At 48.3% G+C, this 23841-nt stretch overlaps 1 protein-coding gene and 1 long non-coding RNA gene across 3 annotated transcripts in view; both read left to right on the forward strand.

Annotated features, from left to right (window-relative positions):
• TCEA3 (transcription elongation factor A3) overlaps nucleotides 1-23841 on the forward strand; it is a 32744-nt gene that overhangs the window by 915 nt on the left and 7988 nt on the right. Inside the window, exons 1-7 of one of the 2 annotated variants that reach the window (XM_045546050.1) lie at nucleotides 59-141; nucleotides 4980-5042; nucleotides 5793-5898; nucleotides 6379-6520; nucleotides 12617-12679; nucleotides 20161-20324; nucleotides 20512-20568. In XM_045546050.1, coding sequence (XP_045402006.1) covers nucleotides 5022-5042; nucleotides 5793-5898; nucleotides 6379-6520; nucleotides 12617-12679; nucleotides 20161-20324; nucleotides 20512-20568 — 553 coding nt within the window. In that variant the 5' untranslated portion in view covers nucleotides 59-141; nucleotides 4980-5021. Of the gene's footprint in view, nucleotides 1-58; nucleotides 142-4979; nucleotides 5043-5792; nucleotides 5899-6378; nucleotides 6521-12616; nucleotides 12680-20160; nucleotides 20325-20511; nucleotides 20569-23841 lie in introns of those variants that run through there. The other variant, XM_045546049.1, reaches the window with a different exon arrangement.
• On the forward strand, nucleotides 20590-23841 carry LOC123634430. The gene is made up of 3 exons (XR_006733914.1): nucleotides 20590-20816; nucleotides 22831-22993; nucleotides 23347-23841. It is a non-coding gene; the product is annotated as an uncharacterized LOC123634430 (long non-coding RNA).

A 23841-nucleotide genomic window follows, 5' to 3' on the forward strand; every position in this document is an offset into this window, starting at 1 on the left:
CCCAGAGCGACTGGAAGTTAATGTTTCATCTCCCGTGATCTTTGCCTCCGGCTGGCGGCTGCCTGGTCGTCTGGCCAGAGCAAATTTGGCCTTGAGTCCTGGAGGGCCTGGGCTCACCCAGGGAAGGGAAGCGGGGAGCAGGTAGGCATGCCCCTCCACCCTGCCCTGTCCCAAGGTCCTCTTCCTCCCACCTCCCATAGCCATGTGCTGCAGCAGGACGGGCATTTCCAATACATCCTGTGACCCTAGGAGCTTGGGAAAGGGAGAGACCCTAAGGATTTTAGAGCAGGGAAGCGTGGCCAAGGCCAGAGGGAGGGGTCACTGGAACCATGGGGACCCCAGAGTAGACACTGTGCAGTAATGCTTGGTGTCCATATAAAAGCCAGAACCGCGGTTTCTTCATCCATAAGAAGGAGATGAGATTACCCGCCTCAGGGTAAGGGGTGTCACTGGATTCTTGTTTCTGCTGGCAGTGGTGAGGGTTGAAGAGACAGGTTAGCAAAGCCCTTAGTCGCTCGGCCTGAGGCTTGGTAGGAGCTGGTGAATGAGCCCTGCTTCTGCACAGCCAGGTGAAACACAGCAAGGTACGGTATAAACCTGCGGAGCCATGGGGGCGTCTCACCCTTACCTCCCCAGCCTCCACCCACCCCCATTCCAGGCTCCTCTAAAATCCTCAGCACAATTTAGCCTCCAGTCCATGGGGTGGCCTTTCCCAGCTGGAGGTGGCAGAGCCCAGCCAGGTATTCTGAGCAGAATTCCATTTCAAGTGGTCGGGTTATCCCAGCCCAGCCTCTCACTGAGCTCAGGCTTGGGCCAGGAAAGAAATTCTGGGCTTCTGGGTGAGAGGGGTAGGGTGGGGTGGGGAAGCTTAGGAGGCCCAGGGAAAGGCAGCCGGGGTAGGGGAGAGCTCTGGCTGAAAAGGAGGGGACCTGCCTTGGCTTCCCCTCACTCCTTTTATGGCCCTCGGCAAGCGGTTCTACTTCCCTCTCTGGGCCTCAGTTTCCTCTTCTGTGAAGTGGGAAGAGGAAATAACGTCCATTGGGAACGGGTTCTTGTGGAAGTGCCCAGAGCCGTCTCTAAGACGCAAGTCTGGCCGCAGGGTCTCTCAGCACAGAGCCAGCTTACAGCCACGTCTGCGCCTCGGCTCTTGGCAGCATCCGGGTGGGCACTGACTCCGGGCATCTGGCCGAGAAAGGCGGGGCCGGCTCTGGGAGTGAAAGTGGGCCCGCCCAGTGGTGGTTAGGCGGAGGAGGACACACTTCCTGAAATAAGACGGATCCTCCACGTTGCAGCTCCGGCCCGGGGTTTACTGCCAATTGCTGGAGTCCTAGCAACTTAGGGCTTTGCCAGATGCTCGGAGCATGCACCAACTCAGACAGCTTCAAACATACAACCAAGTACCTACAGTCACAGCTACACATGCGTGTAACTACTCATTAACAGACATAGCTACGCACACACAGCCACACACAACAATAGCTAAACAAGCAACTACAAAGCTAACTGCGTTCGAGACACAGCTACTGACGTGACACACACTGACCATTATAGTTACAGGATAATACAAAGACAATCACACACATGTGTGCACACAACACAGCTACAGCCAGACATGCAAAGCTAGAGACTTAGCAAACAGCCGCATTTACATAGACGTTCAGACATTATAATACAGACATCATCCCACAAAAACAAATAGACACAGCTGTGCCTCAAGCTGCATACTCATAGTTCCTGGACCAGAGATACTGCTGGCTGTACATTCCATGTGTGTATTCAGAGAGACACACCCAGCAACGTATGCACAAGGCTTTATGAACTCAGCTACAACCCAGGCTCATGGCCATTGTTCCCCAATATGACCCAGTTATAAATATACAGCTGTGACACACAAAGCCATACACCCAGTGGTGAGCTGGAACTGGCTTAACACGGATCGTGAATTGGAATGTTGCTAGCTTGTTGTTAAACACTGCCATAAGTTATCTGCTTACAATTAAATATATTAAAAACAAAGGTACTAGCCGGGTGCGGTGGCTCACGCCTGTAATCCTAAGTCTCTGGGAGGCCGAGGTTTGAGCCCAGGAGTTCGAGACCAGCCTGAGCAAGAGCGAGACCCCAGTCTCTACTAAAAAAAAATAGAAAGAAATTAGCTGGACAGCTAAATATATATATATATATATATATATATATATATATATATATATATATAAAATTAGCCGGGCGTGGTGGTGCATGCCTGTAGTCCCATCTCCTCGGGAGGCTGAGGCAGGAGGATTGCTTGAGCCCAGGAGTTTGAGGTTGCTGTGAGCTAGGCTGATGCCATAGCACTCTAGCTCGGGCAACAGAGTGAGACTCTGTCTCAAAATAAATAAATAAATAAATAAATGGTACCAAATCTTCCAAAATCAACACTTTCTGTTTATTTTACTACATTTTACTATTATCTTTGGTCTAGAGGTAATTTACTTCTATTAGATCTATATGGTGGAAATAATATACAATGGTATAGTACTGCACATCTCTTCCAATATCTCCTTCAGTTCAGTGATGGCATGTTGGTAGATTGAAAGTGGCCATGGGAGGAGTATTTACACCACAGAAACTGGCAAAAACTGCCAGCCAGTTTTTTTCTATGAGAACTGATTGTTGTCAAATGTTGACCAGCACACCACTGTGTTTACCAGTGTTGATATTTCATCGTAGATGTCTAGACAGATCTGTGCCCATACCTACGTAGTTGTATAGTGGTTAGAGCCCAAAAGGCCTGCAGTCCAGCCCATCTCCTTACAAAATGTGTAACCTGGGGCAAATTACTTAACCTCTCTGTTTCTTGGATTGCTATTCTGTGACAATGGATAATAATTCTGTAAAAATGGGATTGTAAATAGGACCTATCTCATAGGGTTGTTATGAGAGTTCAACGAGATAATACAAGTAAAATACTTAGAAGCATGCCCAGCACATGATAAGCCTTTGATTAGCGGTATACATGGGGTTGTGCACCCACAAGTTCACATGCACACTTATCTGCACATCCTACCTCTGAAAACATACTGTGAACCCAGGTTCTGAGGGAGGCTAAGGACTGACAGAGGGCAGCCCTTGGGACATGGTCCAGGCCTGGCAGAGTGGGGGTTGGCGGCTGGAACCATGAAGTGGCAGCCAAGGAAAGGGACATACAGGACACAGTCAGCTGGTGCTCCCCAGGTAACTGGTCTTAGGACAGGAGGCCAGGGCTGGCTTCTAGGAAGTGGGTGGGAGGAAAGAGAAGGCTGAAGTGGGTCAGGGGGTGTTTAGGGCCTGGCAACCTGCAGATTTTCAAATCTGAGCCTCCTTTTTCTCCCTCTCACCTTCTGCTTTGTGCTTTATTCATTCACAAATTCATTCACTCAGGGAGCATGGGGCTCTATGCTGAGCCCTAAAATCTTAGGGATTAAAACAGTTCTCTTTACTCAAGAAGAAGCAAAAGTCTTTGTCCACACAAAGATTTGAACATGGGCTGGGCACAGTGGCTCACATCTATAATCCCAGAACTTTAAGAAGCCAAGGTGAGAGGATTGCTTGAGGCCAGGAGTTCAAGACCAGCCTGGGCAACATAGCGAGACCCTGTGTCTACAAAAAAATAAGAAAAATTAGCTGGGTGTGGTGGTGCATGCCTATAGTCCCAGCTACTCGGGAGGCTGAGACAGGAGGATCACTGGAGCTCAAGAGTGTGAGGCTGCAGTGAGCTATGATGATGCCACTGCACTCCAGCCTGGATGACAGAGCAAGACTCTGTCCCCCCACCCTGAAAAAAAGACTTGAACATGAATGTACCTAGAATGTTCCTAGAAACTTTATTTGTGGTAGCCCCAAACTGGAAACTGTCTGTAAGTCCCATCAACAGGTGAATGGACAGATTGTGGAGTATACATACAATGGAATATTACTCAGCAATAAAAAAGAACTGTTGATCTACAAGGCAACATGGATGAGTCTCAAAATGATTATGATGAGTGAAAGAAGACAAATTGAAAAAGAGTTCGTGCCATACATACTCTTTATATAAAATCCTTAAAAATACAAGGTCATAGCCAGGTGTGGTGGCTCACATCTGTAATCCTAGCATTCTGGGAGGCCCAGGCAGGAGGATCGCTTGAGGCCAGGAGTTCGAGACCAGCTTGAGCAAGAGTGAGACCCTGTCTCTACCAAAAATAGAAAAAAAATCAGCCAGGCGTGGGGATATGTGCCTGTAGTCTCAGCTACTTGGGAGGCTGAGGCAGGAGGATCACTGGAGTCCAGGAGTTTCAGGTTGCAGTAAGCTGTGATGATGACACTGCACTCTACCCAGGCGACAGAGTGAGACCTTGTCTCAAAAAAAAAAAAAAAAAAAAAAAATACAAGGTCACCTATAGTGACAGAAAGCAGAATTGTGTTATCTGGTGTTGGGTTGGAGGGAGGATGGATTACCAAGGGCCATGAGGAAACTTTGGGGATGGTGGCTGTGTTCTTATCTCGATTGTGGTAATGGTTTCATGGGTGTGCGCATATGTCAAAACTCATCACATTGTACACTGCAAAATGTGTGGTTTATTATGTGTCAGTTATACCTCCATAAAGCTGTTTAAAAAAAAAGCCCGCAGTCCTCCCCCTGCAAAGCTCACAGTCGGGAAGTGAAGGAAGGAGGCTAGAGCCAGGAAGTAATTCACTGTGGAGGGAGAGATGGGGAAGGGGCGGGCACGCCTGGTTGGAGGCTCAGTGGAACCAAGGTTGGGGGTCAGGGTGGGACCCCGGCTGGAGGTTTGAACCCAGCTGGGAGGTGGCAGACAGAATCTTTCCCGTCTCTCTCCTTCCCCCTGCCCCTGGCCTGTCCTTCCCCACTTGTCTGTCTGCATCCTCCTACCGCCTGCATCCTCTGTCCCCACGGAGACCACACAATAGTCAGAGGAGGCCTGGGCAGAACCCCGGCCTCAGTGCTCATGTTGTGTCCTCCACAGGAGGGGGCCCTGGACCTGCTGAAGAAGCTGCACAGCTGTCAGATGACCATCCAGCTGCTACAGGTGGGACAGGGGACAGGATGCCCTTGGGGCGGTGCCTCTGGGGAGGGAAAGATGCTGGGGGGGAATCCTCCAACGGTGGCGTCTGGGAGGAATTTCCAAAGGAAGGCATGGAGGAGGTCAGATTTTGAGGCCCTAGGGTGGGGACTGAGGGGGACCCTGAGGCATCCTGTTGGGGGCAGGGTACCCTCCAGGCACAGGTGGCCTCTGGGTTTGGGAGGAAGTCTGGTTTGCTTTCCTTGAATATCCCAATTCCCAGGGCCTTGGGTCTGTGGGATCCGAGAGGCCGGTGATCCAGGGAGAGGGAAACATTCCCCTGTTTTTAAATCCTTGTGTGGCCCCCAAATTTACCAGAAGCTCTTGGCCCTGAAAAATTAGCACAGATGTATGGTGTAATAGCCCGAGCTGAGGTCTAAGCTGAAACTTGAGCTCAGAGAAGACACTAGGGGGCTGGGCATGGGAAGGGATCCTGATGGTCAGCCAAGCCCCCTACTCCTTGCCCCCACGCCCGCCTCAGCTTTCCGCCAAAGCTGCAGGGATCCAGCTATCCATCCACGTAGGGCTGGACATGGGCCTCGTGCAGGGCAGGGCCTCAGTGACAGGGTTGGGGTTATCACCTCAGCCAGGACTCAGGGCTAGGACTCCAGGGGGTCTAGGCTCAGGGGGAGGTGGTGGTGGAGCTGGGGTGGGCCTGCCAATGAGGGCAGCCAGTCCCGCGTGCCCAGAGTGGCCCTAAACCCTCTCACTTTGCAGACAACCAGGATCGGAGTTGCCGTTAACGGGGTCCGTAAGCACTGCTCAGACAAGGAGGTGGTGTCTTTGGCCAAAGTCCTCATCAAAAACTGGAAGCGGCTGCTGGGTGAGAGGGGGCAAGGTTGACTTGAACCATGTTTTTCTCCCGGCACTTGGGACGGGACTGTGCCTGGCTCGTAGCAGGCACTCAGTATGGGTCTGTTGAATGACTTAATCAACAACAGATGGCCTCTGTGTCAGGGCGTTAGCTAGTGAGGAGTGCCAGTGTTTGTGTACACAAGTGCAAGATTTAAATAGACGTGTGAGTTTTGTGTATGTGTGCCTATGTATGTGTTTGTGTGCTCAGGTGTTTGTGTATGTAGTACATGTCTACATGTACACATTTGTATGAATATGTGTATTTATGTCCCCGGGTGAGAACATGTATTTGCACATGTGTTCATGTTGTATATGCACGTGTGTGTGCGTGTGTTGTGGGTGTATGCAGCTGTCCTAGTCCCTGCCCTTTGCTCCTCGTCCCCAAAGTCATGCTGGTTCTGCTGAAACAGAGTTTGGCTAAGGGGCAGTGCCACCCTTTTGTTCGCAGACTCCCCTGGACCCCTCAAAGGAGAAAAAGGAAAGGAAAGAGAAAAAGGAAAGAAGAAGGGAAAAGGGCTTGACTGTTCGGATTGGAAGCCAGAAGCAGGCCTTTCTCCACCAAGGAAAAAACAAGAAGAGCCCCCAAACAGGTATTTTTTTCTGGGATGGAGAGAAGGGGGCTGACACTTGTCACATTCTCTGCCAGCAGCTCTGTTTATGTTATTTCATTTAAGCCTCACAACCAGGGGTGGTAGATCTTGATTTTGCCTCCTTCAGTGCCCCCTCTGGGGGTCTTCTTTGGCTCAACCAGACAGTTAGACTCACAAGACCCAAATAGACCCTGCGTGGCACTGGCTTCACCTAGAAGAACACAGGGACAGGAAACAGTGCGCCAGCAGGGCAGCGTCAGGTGTCTCTCATCAGCAAGAGTTGTCATCGGAGACCACACTGTGGTCCAGAGCTGCTCTATGGCCCACACAGGTGATAGCCCAGGTGCAGGGAAATGAGACCATAATGGGTAGGAACCTCCCACCAACCCACCCCCAGCTTAGAAGCCCCGTGTCCCAAATCTTACAGCATCCCATAGACAAAGCTTCCGGGATCCTACCAAGGCAATGCTTGCTTGCAAGATTCACTGCATTCAGGGCAGTTTGAAAACTGTGGTTTTCCATAATTATTTATAGTTCATTCATAACCTTTCCTGTCTAGACACAATTTACCAATCAGGGGTCATTTGCACTATAAGCAATGTTGCCTAGTAACACACCTGACATTCCACCTTTGTCAGGTTTCCAGGGTACATGGGGCCAGGAACTTAGTCCATGGAGGAGGAGAAGCGTCTTGTTAACTCTTTACTTGGCGTTCCCATTTAGCAACGAGGAGGCTGGTCAGGGGAGCAGCAACTCTCCCAAGATCACACAGCTGTTATGTGACAGATTGTCACACCTCCACACCTCTGCTGAGAGGAACAAAACAGTTGCTTGTCTCAACTCTGTGCCCGTTCCCCCATGCCCACACTAGCCAGGATGTTCCCTAAAACCGCACGAATCTCAGCCCCAAATGCCTTATTCATCACGGTAGATAGAAGCCTCCCTGGATGTATAAATAAGTCCTACCTGTTCCCTGTGTGACTGGAAGATCGCGTAACTTCAGGGGTCTGTGTATGCTCATCTAGTAAATAAAGGGCTGGTGTTTGACAATACACCTACCATCCATGACATACCAACATTTTTAATACACGTTCCTTTTGACCCAGTGTATCCACTACAAGGAATTCATTTTAAGAAATTAATCAGATTATAGTGCAAAGATTATGTTCAGTGTGTAACATTTTTCTGCTGGTTTTTCTGAAATATTTTTGAACTCTGAACCTTTTTTAACTTGATGTTTACAATTGTAACTGTGTAAGACACATGTGTTGAGGACTCCACGTTGGGAAATGAAGCTGTGAGAGGGGTGATTCTCAACCAGGAGGGACATGTACCTCCACCACCCCCAATCCCAATTTTGGTTGTAAAAGAAATAACTGTGGGGGCAGGGATGCCAGATGCCCTGCGGTGCACAAAATTGTCCCACAGATTGAAGGACTATTTATTAAGTTCCAAATGCCAGTAGGGCCCCCATGGAGAAGCTCTGCAGGACAGAGGAAATTAATGATATGGGCACATGTGCACTAAGTGTTAAGAGAAGCTGTGTGCAATATAGTATATACAGTATGATCCTATTTTTATAAAAATTAAATAAGTGAATATTCTGTGTATACATAGGAAAAAAGACTAGAATGGAAATCATGATTATTTCTTGGTGGTAGGATAAAAAGTTTCTTTTTTTCGTTCTTATTGCAAATTTCTTTCTTTTTAAAAAAAATAAATATGTACTAATTTTGAATAATAAAAAATCATCAAGCTTTTAAAAAAAAACCAAAAATATATAAAATTAAGAGGATCTTCACATTCTATATTATGCAATATAATTTTTTAATGTATATATATGGTTGGGGTTTTTGTTCCACAATGATCCTGTATTGGTTTTGAAATCAAAACAAATAATTGCACTTTTGAAAAATAAACAAACAAAAGTGATAAAAATCTGTTGTAGAAATAATGGAAAATATAGAAAAGTAGAAAAAAATCACCCACATTCCCACCACTCAAAGACAATCATGTTTAATATTTTTGGTATATGGTTTTTCTTTCTATTCTCTCTCTTTGACTTGTTTTTTGTAGTTATTGCCAGTTTTATAGTCTGTTTTTATTTTTTTATTTTTTATTTTTTTTTTTTTTTGAGACAGAGTCTCACTTTGTTGCCCCGGCTAGAGTGAGTGCCGTAGCATCAGCCTAGCTCACAGCAACCTCAGACTCCTGGGCTTAAGCGATCCTACTGCCTCAGCCTCCCGAGTAGCTGGGACTACAGGCATGAGCCACCATGCCCGGCTAATTTTTTTGTATATATATTTTTAGTTGGCCAGATAATTTCTTTCTATTTTTAGTAGAGACGGGGGTCTCACTCTTGCTCAGGCTGGTCTCGAACTCCTGACCTCGAGCGATCCACCCGCCTCGGCCTCCCAGAGCTAGGATTACAGGCGTGAGCCACCGCGCCCGGCCTTATAGTCTGTTTTTAAAAATGTAATACTTATCAAAGGGTTCTGTAACATTTTTGATGTTCAGTTCCTTTCATATTGCTCGTTTTGCAGTTGTATTCCACTTGGAAAAATCCTAACTGGCATTTGACTTTTCACATGGATGTGTTTTGTTTTCCCAAGGGGGTTAGAAGGTTGGCTGGCAGGGATGCCCCAACTAGCTCTGCAGTGCCTGGCACAGAGTGAACATTGCTAGACCCATTTGTACCCTGTGGATTACCCACCATTTGTGCTCTGGTTGGTCTGGCCACATCTGGGGCACCTGTTTGGTTATGAGCACCTTGGCAAGTAGAGGATCAGGGTGGAGAAGGATCTTGTGAGATGATGTTGCAAGACTAGAGGCGGAACACTTAGGGGAGGGGACCAAATGGGATACAGAACTAATCTGCAGCATAGGGAGTGTAGACATCCTGGTAAAGATGGTAGCCTGAATATATGCATTTTCTTTTGCTCCATCCCCAAATCCCATTAAATGATCAATAAAGGGATTTCTTTTAAAGGCCTACAAGGACAACAGGTGTGGGAGAGGAGAAAATTGGAAAGGAGAAAACCAGGCTCTGAGCTGAACTTGATCATTTATTCACTCCCTCCTTCTCTGAGACTCAGTATTGGGGCCTGAAAAATGGACATCATTATCTCAATTCTTCTCAAAAATAAAGTGTTTTATTTGTAATAATTTTAACTATATTTGTTTTAATTTTACTGGTTTGTGTTAAATTTATTTTATTATATGGCTAATTACTTGCTAATTGTAGAAAGCTTTAAAAATACAGATAGGAAAATAAAAAATCCATTATCTAGAAACACGTACTCATATATATAATTATATGTGTGTATAGATACACATATGTATATAAAAATTATATAGATATATCCTTCTAGACTTTTTCATATGTATCACTATCAAACACTTGTTTGAATATAATGGAATTATACTCCATATACTATTTTGTAACCTCTTCACACACATATATTTATTCCTTTCAATAATAGGTCATATTTAGTGTAAAAAGTTTAGGAAATCAAACACAAGAAGAAATAACAGAAATAAGCACTGTTAACATTTTGATGTATATCTTTCTAGTCTTTTAAAAGCATATATATGTACATTTATATTTTCTTAATAAAATTTGAAGTTTACATTTTCCTGGGCTGCTAAATTGTTATGCTAGCATTATACATTTTCCTGGACGCTAAATTGTCATGCTAGCTCACTTAGCACGGCCATGGAGCTCTGAAATGAAGCTGTCACTGGGGCTGAGCAGAGTGGGGTGGTGTCTCCACATTCTGCGGGGAGAATCGAATTGGCAGGGGTCCTATTTCAGCTCAGTTAATGAACTTCCTTTCATTTTAGTTTTCTTAATGATTATTCATTATACAAACACTATAATCACATTAGTGAAATTTAAAATAAGAATGAGAACATCTGACAAATGAAGCAGCTTTTATTTTTTTTTCTCTTCCTTCCCAGGCTGGGTCTACTTATATACATAATTTTTCCATTCTTGTAGGCAGAGTGTACAGACTATTATGTCGTCTTTTTATTTATCTTGCTATTGTATTCTGAGTATTTTTTCATGTTTCTGAATAGTTTTCATAACAATCATTTGCAATAATTACTGAATATTTCTGATTTATTCTAAAAGAAAAGCAGGGAGGAAGGGCCAGAAAGTGGTGGTTTTCTGGGATGGAGGCTCCTGTCTTTTTCCCCTGTTCCAGGGCAGGAGTTCTGGCTTTGGGCTCCTGCCTGCATTTGTCCACCCCAAGGGGCAGTGGGGAGGAACCCCGCCGAGGAACTCCCAGGGCCCAGGGGGAGTGGAAGTGCATGTGAATGAGGGTCTCTCTTCCCCTCTCCCACGTGTGTGGTTGAGGGCTGCTCCTGGGATCGGAGACTCCCCAGCACTTCCATGGAGAACTCCCTCAGACAGAGGCCCGGGGAACTGGCAGGAGGAAGCCCTTGGGTCCTGTGCCTTTGAGAGCGTGAGTGCCCGAGGGGAAATGGGCTCTGCAGACAATGTCCGCTGAAGTGAACAAACTTCACCACTCTGCTCTTGTGAAATTGACCTGGGGGGAGTGTCAGACAATAAATATAATAAGTAAATTATATAGTATGTTAGAAGGTAGCATGTGCTATGGAATTAAAAGGAGAGTGGCAACCTGAGCAAGAGCAAGACCCCGTCTCTACAGAAAAATAGAAAAATTAGGCTGGGTGTAGTGGCTCATGCCTGGAATCCTAGCACTTTGGGAAGCTGAGGCAAGAAGATCGCTTGAGGCCAGGAGTTTGAGACCAGCTTGGGCAACATAGCAAGACCCTATCTCTACGAAAAATACAAAAAAAAAAAAATTAGCCAGGTGTGATGGCGTGCGCCTGTAGTCCCAGCTACTCTGGAGGCTTAGGCACGAGGGTCGCTTGAGCCCAGGAGTTGGAGGTTGCAGTGACCTATGATGACACCACTGCACTCTAGCCCAGGTGACAGAGTGAGACCCTGTCTCAAAACAAACAAACAAAAAAAGGAGAACAGGGTAAGTGAGATATGGAGTGAGAGTTGCAATTTACAGATTAATTTTATAAAACCAATAAAAGGAAAAACTACATTACATATCATAAAAAGAATGTAGCTTCGTGCATTTTGGAAAATGGAAACAAAAAATTTTACCTGTAATCCCATCACGAGAATGTAACAGTGGTTAGCATCTGGGTACATTTCCTTTCAGTCTGTTTTTCCTCCTAGGCATTGATTTTCTTGCATTACTTTAGGCATTGGGTATGCATCTAATTTCTCTCCTCTTTTTCATTTACTTTTTTTTATTTTTTATTTTTATTTTTAGATGGAGTTTTCCTCTGTCGCCCAGGCTGGAGAGTGCAGTGGTGCGATTATAGCTCACTGCAGGCTTCAACTCCTGGGCTCAAGCCATCCTCCTGCCTCAGCCTCCCCAGTAGCTGGGACTATAGGTTCTTGCCACCACACCTAGCTAATTTTTTAAAAATTATTTTTTGCAGCGATGAAGTCTCACTATGTTGCCCAGGCTGGTCTCAAAGTCCTGGCCTCAAGCAATCCTCCCACCTTGGCCTCCCAAAGTGCTGGGATTACAGGTGTGACCCACTGTGCCTGGCCTTCACTTGCTATTTCAACCCAACTCTTCTATGTCCAAGTCCCGCGTGTTTCTCCTGTCCTCCTCTTAACGTGCCTGCTAGAGTGGCTGAAGCTGATCTCTCAGTTTCTCTGGTTCCGGATGAATACAGGCAATTCCTGGAACCCAGTCTCCATGGACTCCAGCTGGCCAAGGCCTGCCTGGCAGCAAGGAGAGGGGCCTGCTGAGAATTAGTTACCAATAATGAGTAACTGCACGACATAACACATGGAACATACATGGCGTGTATTAGATGCTTGGCCCTTGTAGTGCTTCATCATCGGGTGGAGGGTAGGTGAGGGTGACCAGCCAGCGCCACCTCCAGCTCCACTCCCAGGCATCTGGGTTCCAGGTGGGCTCCCTTGTCCTCAGCCCAGCAGGCCTCTCTCTGGGATGTCTTCTCCAACACCCTCTCAGGGATCAGTCCTGATGCCAGCCTACAAGAGAGTCTCATCACCAACTTCTCTTATTTCAGGAGAGACTCTGTGGACTCCAAGTCTTCTGCCACCTCCTCTCCAAAAAGACCGTCGGTGGAAAGGTAAAGGAAGCCAAGCCTTCTCCATCCCAAACTTCCCGTTCAGCATGTGTCCGTCTCTCTGCTTTAATGGAGGAAGTCAGAGGCAGGAGGAAGGAGGAAACCGCCTACATTATGTTGCCTCCAAATTCTAGGACCCACACAGTAAAATGAGTGGGCCCCTGAGCCAGAAGTGTGGCTCCTTCACTGGGGTGGCCGGAGAGCAGTTGCCGTTGCCCCATCACCGTCTGGGGAACACTCAAGGTCAGATTGAACCCAGTGAGGATAGAGGTCTTGAGAGCCTATACCTGGAGTGGGCTTTCTGGATTTGGGCTGAACTGGTTAGGGTGTCTACCCAAAAGTAGCATAAATCATTGAGTCATTTATTCATGAAATATTGATTGAGGGCCTACTAGATGCTGGGAACTGTTCTAGGTGCCAGGGATACAGAAATGAGCAAAAGAAACAAAAATCCCTGCAGTCATGGGGCCTCGATTCTAGCAGGGGAGACAGGTAATACGTAAGTAAATTATGCAGTGGTTTGGAAAGTGACAAGTGCTATGGAAACACCAGAGGAGAGTGAGGGGGTGCTCAGGGGGTGGTCAGGAAAGGCCTCATTAAGGAAGTCACCTTTGGGCAAAAGCTTGAAAGAGGTGAGGGAGTTAGCCAAGCAGATATTGGGGTCATTCTCTGGAGTGAACAGAGGGGTGGCCGGGGGGCTGGAGCAGACTGAGGGGGAGGGTTGGGGGAGTGAGTGAAACAGGAGCCACTGGAGGGTCTTGAGTATGGGAATGACATGACCGAATTTGTCAGGATTGCTCCAGTTGCTGTGCCCGGATGGACTGTAGGGGCCAGAGGCAGAAGCAGGGCGACCAGCCAGGAGGCTGCCCTGATAATTCGGGCAAGAGACGGTGGCTCCGATCAGGGTGGTAGCCACGGAGGTGGGGAGAAGTGGTGGCTTCAGGATATATTTTGAAGGAAGAGCTGACGGGATTTCCTGACAGATTGGATGTGGGTATGACGGAAAAAGAGGAGTCAAGGATGATTCCAAGATTTTTCACTTAAGCGTCTGCAAGGATGGAGTTGACGCTAGTTGGCGTGGGGAAGACTGTGCTTACGTAAGTCAGGCTTGGGGTGGAATTATCAAGAGTTCAGGTTTGGCTGTGTCGGATTCGAGGCGTGTGTTAGTCATTCAGGTGGAGAAGTAGAATAAGCAGCTGGATTATACGAGGCTGGAGTTCTGGAAGAAAGTCTGGGCTGGAAATATAAATCGCAGCATCATCAGTGTGTAGCTGGCATCCAAAGAACCAGGATGAGATCACCAAGGAGAGATGGTGGATAAAAGAGAGAGTATGCAGTGTGGTCCAGGAGGGAGGCCAGCGGTCCAGGGGAGAGCAGGGCAGGCCAAGAAGTGGCCTAGCTGCGGATTAAGGTGAATAATTAGGAAGCAGTGGCCATATTGGATTCTGGGGTACCCTGGTGGATGGGAAGGGTGTTGGCTTCTGGGAGAATACGTGGGAGCTGCACAGTTATTTTAAGCCTAATGTACCAGTAAGACTCCCATTGGAAAAAAAAGTAGGGACATGAACATTAGAGCTTGGCAGCCAACGGCCTACTCCAGCTGATGAGTAGAGGCTCTCTGGAGTGCTGGTGGGCGGGGGCATCTGAGGCTGTTTCCTGCCTCTGAGGCAAAGAGTTCTGCAGTCAAGTAGCAATGTCCACTGTGGGTGAGGCCCAAGAATGGGGCACCAGTGTCATCCTTGTTCTAGACCAGTGGTTCTCAACAGGGGTCATTGAGAAATTTGTGGAGGCATGTTTGGTTGTCACCATGTCTTGGGCCCGGCTCGGGGATGGAAAGTGGGGGACACTGCTGACATTTAGTGGCAGGAGCCAGAGATGGTAAGTGTCCTAGAACCTGAAGGACATCCCTGCACAATGAAAGACTGTCCTATCCCAAGATGAAACACTGACCACTAGTCAGTTCTGGGTTTGATGCTATAATAAAAACAATCAACATTTGTGTCGGGACTTAAACCTCCAGACTCCTCTCCTGACCTTGCCTTCGTGGCCTTGAAGCCTCCTGGCTCCTTCCCATAATGCATTCTCCTTCCGAAGGTCAAACAGAATGTCTGTGCTTCCAGCGGTTGTGCCATTTGCCAATGGTTCAATGTTAGGGATGAGCAACCAAGAGGGACACAGCAAGTCTTGTAAACTTATCTCCTCCCCAGACTGTTTCCTGCACTCTTTGCCTCTCGATTGCATTTTTCTCTTGCACTCATTCATGCATTCACTTGGCGAGCACCTCCTTGCAAACTCAACGTCCTCCAGGCGTCAAGGGGTCAAGGACGTATGCACACACCAGGTGACTAACAGAGACCATGGCAAACCAGAGAGCACGTGCCTGCCTGAAGGGGGCAGCCCCCACCCAGCCCCAGCTGATGTTGCTTTATGGAAATGCAGCCCAAGCGTTCCACGTCTTCCAAGTATTTAAAGAAAACCCAGACGTCTAGATTTTCATATGAGACTCCCAATTTTAAATATCAGCAACATATTGATATTTTCTATGACAGGGCAAACAAAACAAATTTGTAGTCCACCCGTTTGGGACCTCTAAGGCCAGGCAAAGATTGAAACCCATGATCTCTGCCTTCACGGGGCTAACCGCCAGCGCAGAGGCAGACCCCGAAATGCTTGTTTGTAGAAGGGGGTAGACGTAACACACAATGGGAACATAGGAAGAGGGTCTCAATATGACTGAAGTCAGGGGAGACTTCATGGAAGAGAGGATTTGAGATGAGAATTGAAAGATGAGTAAGAGTTTGGTAGACAAGCCAGGAGAGGCATCTCAAGCAGACAGAATGGCACATGGAAAGATGTGGCAGTGTGAGTGAGTGTGATGCTCTGGGAACTGTAGCCAGAGTGCCAGGAAACAGACCACCAAGGGCACCATGGTGACAGGGAAGAAGGTTGCCTGTTATGTATCAGCTGTTCCTAACCTGGGCTGTCAGAATTATTTGAAGTTTGCCGGTGCAGTAACTGAAGTGCCCTCGAGGTGGCGCTCGGGAGCAGCGAGTCGGGCCTCCAGATACCTCCGCTCAGACCTGGGGCAGGAGGGTTTTCTAAGGGCTGGCGCTGGCACGTCCAGGGAGCAGAAGGAAACTGCTGATAAATCCAACCCCCCAGCCCCACCCTGGCCAATGATTCCCTCTCTGCAGTTTGGCGCAGTTCCCAGTCGTGTGCATTGAAAGCAAAATGAGCGTGGCTGCCTGAAATGCAGCCCAGACACAAACTCCGGCCAGCCAGCCAGCTCCTGGCCAAGCAGGAGGGACCGGGGCTGGGTGCGCCCTGCCAGGAAGGTAGAAAAAGTGCTCCAGACAGCCTAGCCTCGCTCAGGTAAGAGGACTCTGGGAAACTCTCTTTTAGAGACACAGTGAGGTGTGTCAAAAAGAATTGGAAAGTCAGACAGACTTAAGTTTGTGGTCTGATGCTAGCATTTGCTAGGTGGATGGATGACCTTGGACAAGTCAGTTCAGCTCTCTGAGCCTCAGTCTACTGATTTGTAAAATGGGGATAATGACAGCCTCCGCTGAAGGTCACTGTGAGACTTAAACGAGGCGGTCAAATGCCTGGCATTGTTCCCAAACCATGTAAATGCTCAATAAATGCACAATACTTCGTAGTAATACATGCAGTGTGGTTATCTATGTAAACTGCCTAATACTTTGTCACTGGAATTCTCTGAGGTGCCTTAATCCTTTTAACGACCCCATGAGATGGGTACTACTGTTATTCCCATTTTACATGTGAGAAAACTGAGGCACCTAGGGGTTGAGAAATTCACCCAAGGTCACGTAGCTGCAAAGTACTAGTATTAGGCTTTGAACCTGGGAGTTTGGCCCTGGAGCCTGGGTTCTTAGTAAATATCCCACTTCAGTGTAGACATTCCAGAAATAGCCACTGTTACTACTGCTGTTTGCTATGCCTCCTTTAAAGCAGCGTGCGAGAGCCCCCCCAGCAGTTTTCTTGTGGAGTCACAGCCGTTGAGGACGTGTGATGGGGCACAGGTCAGTGAGGCACTATCCCAGCTGCAGGAGAGGGGGTGGCTGCAGTCATGGGAGTGACCGATGCTGGCTCAAAGACAGATCCCGCAGAGAGTGGGGCCACTGACCTGCCAAGGAAGCCCTTCCTCCCCCCACACCTCAGCTCTGTCTGGACCCCCTGAGTGTGACCTTTATCTCTTTGTGATCAGTCCCTCAGTTCATCGTGTATTCATTCATTCATTCACTGACTCATTCAACAAAGCTGTATCGAGTGCCCACCTAGAGCGCTGTCACAGGTGCTGGCGTGCAGTGCCGAACCAGCGACAGGGTCCCCGTACTCTGGAGCCTATAATCCAGGGATGGAGGCAGACAATGTTTATAAACACATAAACAAGTTAATTACAGACTTGGAGAAGTGCCCTAGAGGAAAGAAATCAGGTGATGTGCTAGAGAGTCATGGGGTAGGGACAGGGACAGACTGCCTTGGCTGAAGTGGTCAGGGAAGGCCTCCCTCAGGACGTGGCATGTGAGCTGAGACCAGGAGGAGGAAGAGCGTTGCAGGAGGAGGGACCAGCCAGTGCGAAGGAGCAGCGGTGGGAGGGATGTGTGTGTTTAAGGAACAGAGAGCAGCAGTGCCGTGGGGGGCTTCAGCGAGCCATGGGGGGAGCAGGTGTGAGGTTAAGTCAGAAGGGGTGGGGCAGGGGCCAGGCATGGAGGATTTGGTGAGGCCATGGTGAGGATTTGACTTTATGCTGGAAATAATTGGTTAAAAGAGAGGAGTGACTTGATCAGCTGTGAATTTTTGAAAGTTCCCTCTGTCTGCCGTGTGGCAGATGGATTGAAGGGGGGAAAGAGGAAGGGAGAAAACAGCCTTGGGGCTGTTGTGACCGTGCAGGCGAGACCCCAGTGGCCAGGACCAGGCTTGGGGCAGGGAGACTCATTCACACAGCCCCCCAGTTTATACCCTTCCCAGCCTTTCCTTGCCCAGACCTTTCCCTTCTGCTGAAATCTGACTCTCCCGGAGAGATCTGCTTGGATCTCAGCTTCCCTGTGCCCCTGCCAGGCCACCCAGTTGTCAGGTAGGGTTGGGCAGAATTGAGGCTAAGTTAATCTAGGACAGTAAGTTTCAAACTGCATTAAAAATAAATAAATAAAAGCTAGGAAGTGTATCCCTTTGGACAAAATTTTTAGAAATTCAAAATGTAAACCTTATAAGAGCAGACCTAGCATCCCCAGCCCACCTCACCTTTGAGGAACCTCAGGGCTCTCAGAGAACACAAAAATCTCAGAGGTCCAGGTGTCTGTGGTGACAGAGGGGATCCAAGGACAGCCCAGACTGCAAGAGTTGGGAGACAAGGAGGTCACTGGCAGAGTTCACACTGAGAAGTGCTCAGCAGGATGTTGGGTGGGGTTCTCTTGTAAACCCAGGTTTTTGATACTGGGAAGGCTGGGCTGCTCAGTCAGCCTCACTCTCAGACACAACTCCTTAGGCCTGGAAGACTTTGTCAGAAGCCCAGCATCCTCCTCTTCCTGAAGGGAAGTGGTGCATCTATAGCATGAATGTGAACGTGAGAAGCAGCTGTGGATCCAGGCCCCAAGGCTGCGCAGCATAGCTGCCCAGGCTGTGCACTGTACAACTCCAGGAGGTACCCACATACTAATGTGAATGGCAGCCCTTGGAGTTATGAAACTCAGCAGCCCTTTGAGCCCTTCCACGAAGGCTCGGTGTAGTAAGACCCTAGAGTGGGTCTTAATTTCACTCCAGGAGGGAGTTCTAAGTTTTTCTACTCCGATGAATCAGTTTTTTTCTGAGCAGAGGTGTGGGAGCTGGCTGGCAGATCCTGATGTGTTACTGAAAGAGAAAATGAGAAGGGTGGAGGAATGAAAGCAGAAACTTCCTGACTGCCTGGCCCCTACCCCAAGAGTAGCGCAGACACAGCTTGGAAAGTGGGGGAGTTGTGCAACTATCACAAAGTCACTTCACTTCTCCAAGGCTTCCTTCCCTAATCTATAAAATGGGGCCAGTAATTCCTGACTCCCAGGGTTATCAAGAAGAATAAATAGCAAACACATGGTACATGGTGGCTTTTGTTATTACCATCCTTCACAAGCCCCAGAGTCCGGCCAGATCCTTTCTCTCCAATCAAAGCTTCCTTGCCCTCATGCTCCAGCTGCCCTGAGCCGCTCAACATGGCCCACGCAAACCATGGAATCCACGCTCCCCTGCATTTCTGCCAAGAATACACTTTCCCATCAGCTCCTCAGTGGCCAACTCTGCCTCTCCATCCCTTGCTGAAGTTTTTGGACTGAGTTGCACTGTAGCGTGACCCTTTTGACCTCTCTGGAGCCACATGGCACTGTGAGGCTGGTTGGCACAGACAACGGCAGGGATGCTGGGTGACACCTGTCACTGCATCACCTGTACCCTCTTCACAAGGACCAAGGAGGGGTCAATAACAGTTGGAGTCTGAGCCTCAGCCTGATATTTTTGGTTGCATGTATCAGTATCTCATTCTTTTTTACTATTTTTCTATTATGGTAAAATATATGTAACAAAATTTGCCATTTTAACCTTTCATTTACAGCATAAGAAAACAGATATTCTGTCATTTCAGATGGATTAAGATTTACCCAAATATGTAGAACAGATTAGCTATCCTTGTATATTTCAGGCTTCCTGGCTACTCTTATTCATTGAACTTACTATATAGATTTTTTTATTGTGGTAAAATAAGCATAACATAAAATTTACCCATTTTAACCATTTTTAAGTGTATAGTTGAGTGATACTAAGGACATTCACATTGTTCTACAACCATCACCACCACCCACCCCCAGAAGTTTCTTCGTCTTTCCAATCTGAAACTCCATATCCATTAAACAGTAACTCCCTGTGCCAGGCTTAGTGGCTCACACCTGCATTCCCAGCACTTTGGGAGGCCAAGGTGGGAGGATCGCTTGAGGCCAGGAGTTTGAGACCAGCCTCGGCATAGTGAGGTCCTCTCTATAAAATAAATGTTTAAAAATAAATATTTACTTATTGAATGAGAGAATAAATGGTTCCCATGTTTATGAGAGTGTATAGAGAGAGCAGCTAGCACAGTGCATAATAGATTGCAGTATAATTATTGGTGGGGTTACACTATGGTTAAGACCCTGGCTACTGGAGTTCAACTGACTGGGTTTGAGTTCTGTTTCTTATATGACCTGAATCAAGTGCACCCTTAAAGACATCTTTCTCAGCGATACACTTTAAAATGTATCTCTCAAATGGGGATAAGAATAGTGTTGACCTCGTGGGGTTGTTATGAGGATTAAATGAGATGATCCATGGCAAGTGCTTAAAATAGTACCTACGTCATAGGGTTGTTATGAGGATTAAGAGTCCTCCATAAAAACATCTAGAACGGTGCTCAATAAATGCTTTATCTGCATTATCAAAATGTCTGTTACTGTCGTCCTCAGATCAAACAGCAGCAAATCGAAAGCGGAGACCCCCAAAACCCCCAGCAGCCCCTTGACCCCCACGTTTGCCCCCTCCATCTGCCTGCTGGCGCCCTGCTATCTCACAGGGGACTCTGTCCGGGACAAGTGTGTGGAGATGCTGTCAGCGGCCCTGAAGGCAGACGGTGAGAGGGCCTGGACCAGGGACGGGGAGGGAAGGGTCCCTTTTCCCACTCGCCCCAAGGGCAGGTGAGGTTCAGTCTTTCTCTGCGCCCTGGGGGTGCTTCAGGAACAACCTAGTCCTGAAGTACAAGCAGGCTTCACTGCCAAGGTTGCGTCTGGCTGACCCTGTATTTCCCTAATCTCTCTTAGACGATTACAAGGAATATGGAGTCAACTGTGACAAGATGGCATCAGAAATCGAAGATCATATCCTTCAACTGTGCCGGGTCTATGGGTGCCTGGACCGTCTAGCAGCAGACCTGCCAAGTGCAAGGGACCTGGGACAGTGGGGGCGGGGGGGGAGGGGAACAGGGAAGGGCTCTGGGAATAGCCCCTACTCTGCCCCCGAATTAGAGCTCTTAATCCTAGCTAACATTTATTATTACATTTCACAACTGCCTGCAGAACTTGAAAATCAGCAGTACCTCATTCAGTGTCGAGAACAACCCCAAAAGGTAGGTCCCCTGATCTCTCCAGTTTTATAGGTGAGGTCACTGAGGCTCAGAGAGGTTAAGTCACTTGCTAAAGGTCGTATAGCTAAGAGTAGTGGCAGAGCTGGGATTTGAACCCGGAAAGTATGACTCTAGAACCTGAGGGCTCAACAGCTGTGCCAGAAAGGCCAAATCACAATGTGTCTCAGTTGATCAAGTCGTTGCCTCCTGGCTCAGAGTAGACAGAACAGATGGCATTTCTCATGCTCAGCCTCTCCCCTCATCCATCCTCTGATGTTAACAGCTCCCATGTTATACTCTCAAATATACACCAGACACTGTGCTGGGCAGTTGACACTTCCTATCTCTGTTAACCTCACAGCAATCTATGAGGCGGGGACTGTTGTTCCCATTTTGCAGATGAGGAAACTGAGGCTTGGGAACTACTTGGTGTCAGAGCTGGACTGGAAACCTTGGTCTTTGAATTCCATATAGTGATCCCTTTCCCTGTGCCCCCTCCCCCACTTCTCATCTGAAAGGGGCCCTCTATAGACAGGGGAGGTGACCATCACTGTGATATAGATCCACTACACCAAGAGATCTTAGGCTTAGGAGAAAAAACTGCCTCCCCACTGCGCCCCTACTGAATGAAATCATGGAGTTTTTCTTTGACTGGAGGCAAAGGTTTGCATGTCAGAGATAAAGAGGTGGGGAGTGGCGGGGCACGGTGGCTCACGCCTGTAATCCTAGCAGTCTGGGAGGCTGAGGCGGGAGGATCACTCAAGGTCAGGCATTTGAGACCAGCCTGAGCAAGAGCAAGACCCCGTCTCTACTAAAAATAGAAAGAAATCAGCCAGACAACTAAAAATTTATATAGAAAAAGTTAGCCGGGCATGGTGGCACATGCCTGTCGTCCCAGCTACTCGGGAGGCTGAGGCAGGAGGATCGCTTGAGCCCAGGAGTTTGAGGTTGCTGTGAGCTAGGCTGACACCATGGCACTCACTGTAGCCCGGGCAACAAAGTGAGACTCTGTCTCAAAAAAAAAAAAAAGAGGTGGGGAGGGAGGGGAACAGAATCAGGAGACAGAGAGTCTGTCACCCTGAGGTGCGTGTGACCCATTTGAGGTCTCCTGGGTTCTAGCTGGGGAGTTCGGCTGGGTCTGTTGGGGAGGGCCGGGGCCAATCTGCAGATGACCGATTTGCCTGTTTCCATCTCCTGCCTGAGGCCACCCCGATACCCTGCAACACTTTCTGGTCCTTTCCCTCCACCACCATGTAATGATGCATCAGCAATACCTCAGCAAGTCCTGCGCCACCTAACACCTCAGAAAGTACATTTTCATAATTTCCTATTAATTCAGGAGCACAGAGCACGAGGTATTAGGACTATCCCAAACTTGATTTTCATTTTCTCCCGAACAGTCGTCCCTTCAAGCAGGTGCCATCTGCCTTCAAGCCCAGTTTGAAACAAAAGTGGGTGGTCTTGTACCAATTCCACTCCTGGCCTTTCCTCACTCACTTCCTCCAGGAACCAATGTCCCTCTTCTAAAGGAGGGGAAATGAAAGCTGCATCAAGCTCCTTCGCTCTTTGTTCTTAGCTGGTGGGAGGTCAGGGGGAGGATAAATCTGGGGGCTTGACTGCTCTGTGTCCTAAAAAAGATCTGTCCTCTCTGGAGCAATTCTGTTCTGACATGGCTGCCTTGGGGCATGTGTCCCCTCCTCCGAGGGCTCGGTGACCCTGGGTCTGCTGTGGTCTCGGGAAATGGAGAAGTCAGGAAGCGGCTGATGAAAATATCGCCCGCCCTGCTCTCCCCACGTAGCAACACACTCCAGGAATCCCAAATGAACACATTTCTTGGCTTTCACAGGCATCGTAGCATTCTCTTTGCTTTTCACACTTTTATTGGACAAACAACCTTAAAACAACAATAACAGAAAAAAGAAATAATACCACCTTCCTTCCTACCACTTCTAGCAAGTCATCTGTTTCCATTTTCCGCACTCCCCGCAGTCTCTGTCTTGTATATCGTTTTTCCCAGCAACGGCTTTGTCTTCCCGATTCTGCTTGGCTCGGGAGACCGAGAGAATGAGGCCGTGTTCCCTGAGCTCGTCCAGAGGCTGCAGGAGTGGGAGGCTCGGACGCCTGCCTGCGGGTGACGGAGGCCCGTCTGGGATGGAGTGTTTGGACAGGAACTCACTGTGGTCAGTGGCCAGGGGTGACTTTCTGCGGGTTGAGTGGGGAGAGCATTACCTTTAGGAGGGGGTCTGGCTTCCAGCCCGGTCTCTGCCAGGAATTTGCCCTGTGACCTTGAGGAAGGGCCGGCACCCTTTCTAAGCCTCAGCTGCCTCATTTATTAATGGGAGAAGTGACTCTGCCCAGCCCTTCCCAGCGTGGGTTCCGTGGGATGGTACTAGGTATTACAGGGGAAAGCGGGGCAGGCCAGGGCTCCATGATCAAATGTATTGGGAGCACCAGGTGAAACGAAGCTCAATGATTTCTTCAGTACAACACTTAGAGCCTTAAACACGTGGCTCTTAAACTTTTCCTCTGACAGCTGGACTCGCAACCTCCAGGGAGAGACCCTTCCAAACTAGAGGTTGTCTTCATCATTGTCATCATCCTAACAGCCTGTAAATGTTGAACACTTGATGTGTTCCAGACACCATGCTAGTGCATCATGTGGCTTAGCTCACTGAATCCTCGTCACAGCCCTGTATTTCATAAATAAGGAAACTGAGGCACAGAGAGGTCATGTGACTCACCCGAGGTTACACGAGAGGCTCCGGCAAACCCAGGGTGCCTGTTCCCAGGGTTCGTGACGCCACAGTGCTTGCTACGATCTGATCTTACCTCAGAGGTCGTTTCCTGTCTGTGATACTCGGCTGACCCCATGTCCCCAAGTGAGAGCCCCACTTGGGGGGGTCAGAGGTCACAAAGGGTCCTGACCCCTGTCGAAGTCCAAGGAGAGAAAGAGACGGCCCTGGGGCTCCTTGGGCTTCAGGGCAAGGCTCGCATCCTTCTGTGCCCCTCCGCGAGTGGCTGGCTGGCC

The sequence above is a fragment of the Lemur catta genome, chromosome 3 (genome assembly GCF_020740605.2).
Source record: "Lemur catta isolate mLemCat1 chromosome 3, mLemCat1.pri, whole genome shotgun sequence".
Taxonomy (NCBI): Eukaryota; Metazoa; Chordata; class Mammalia; order Primates; family Lemuridae; genus Lemur; species Lemur catta.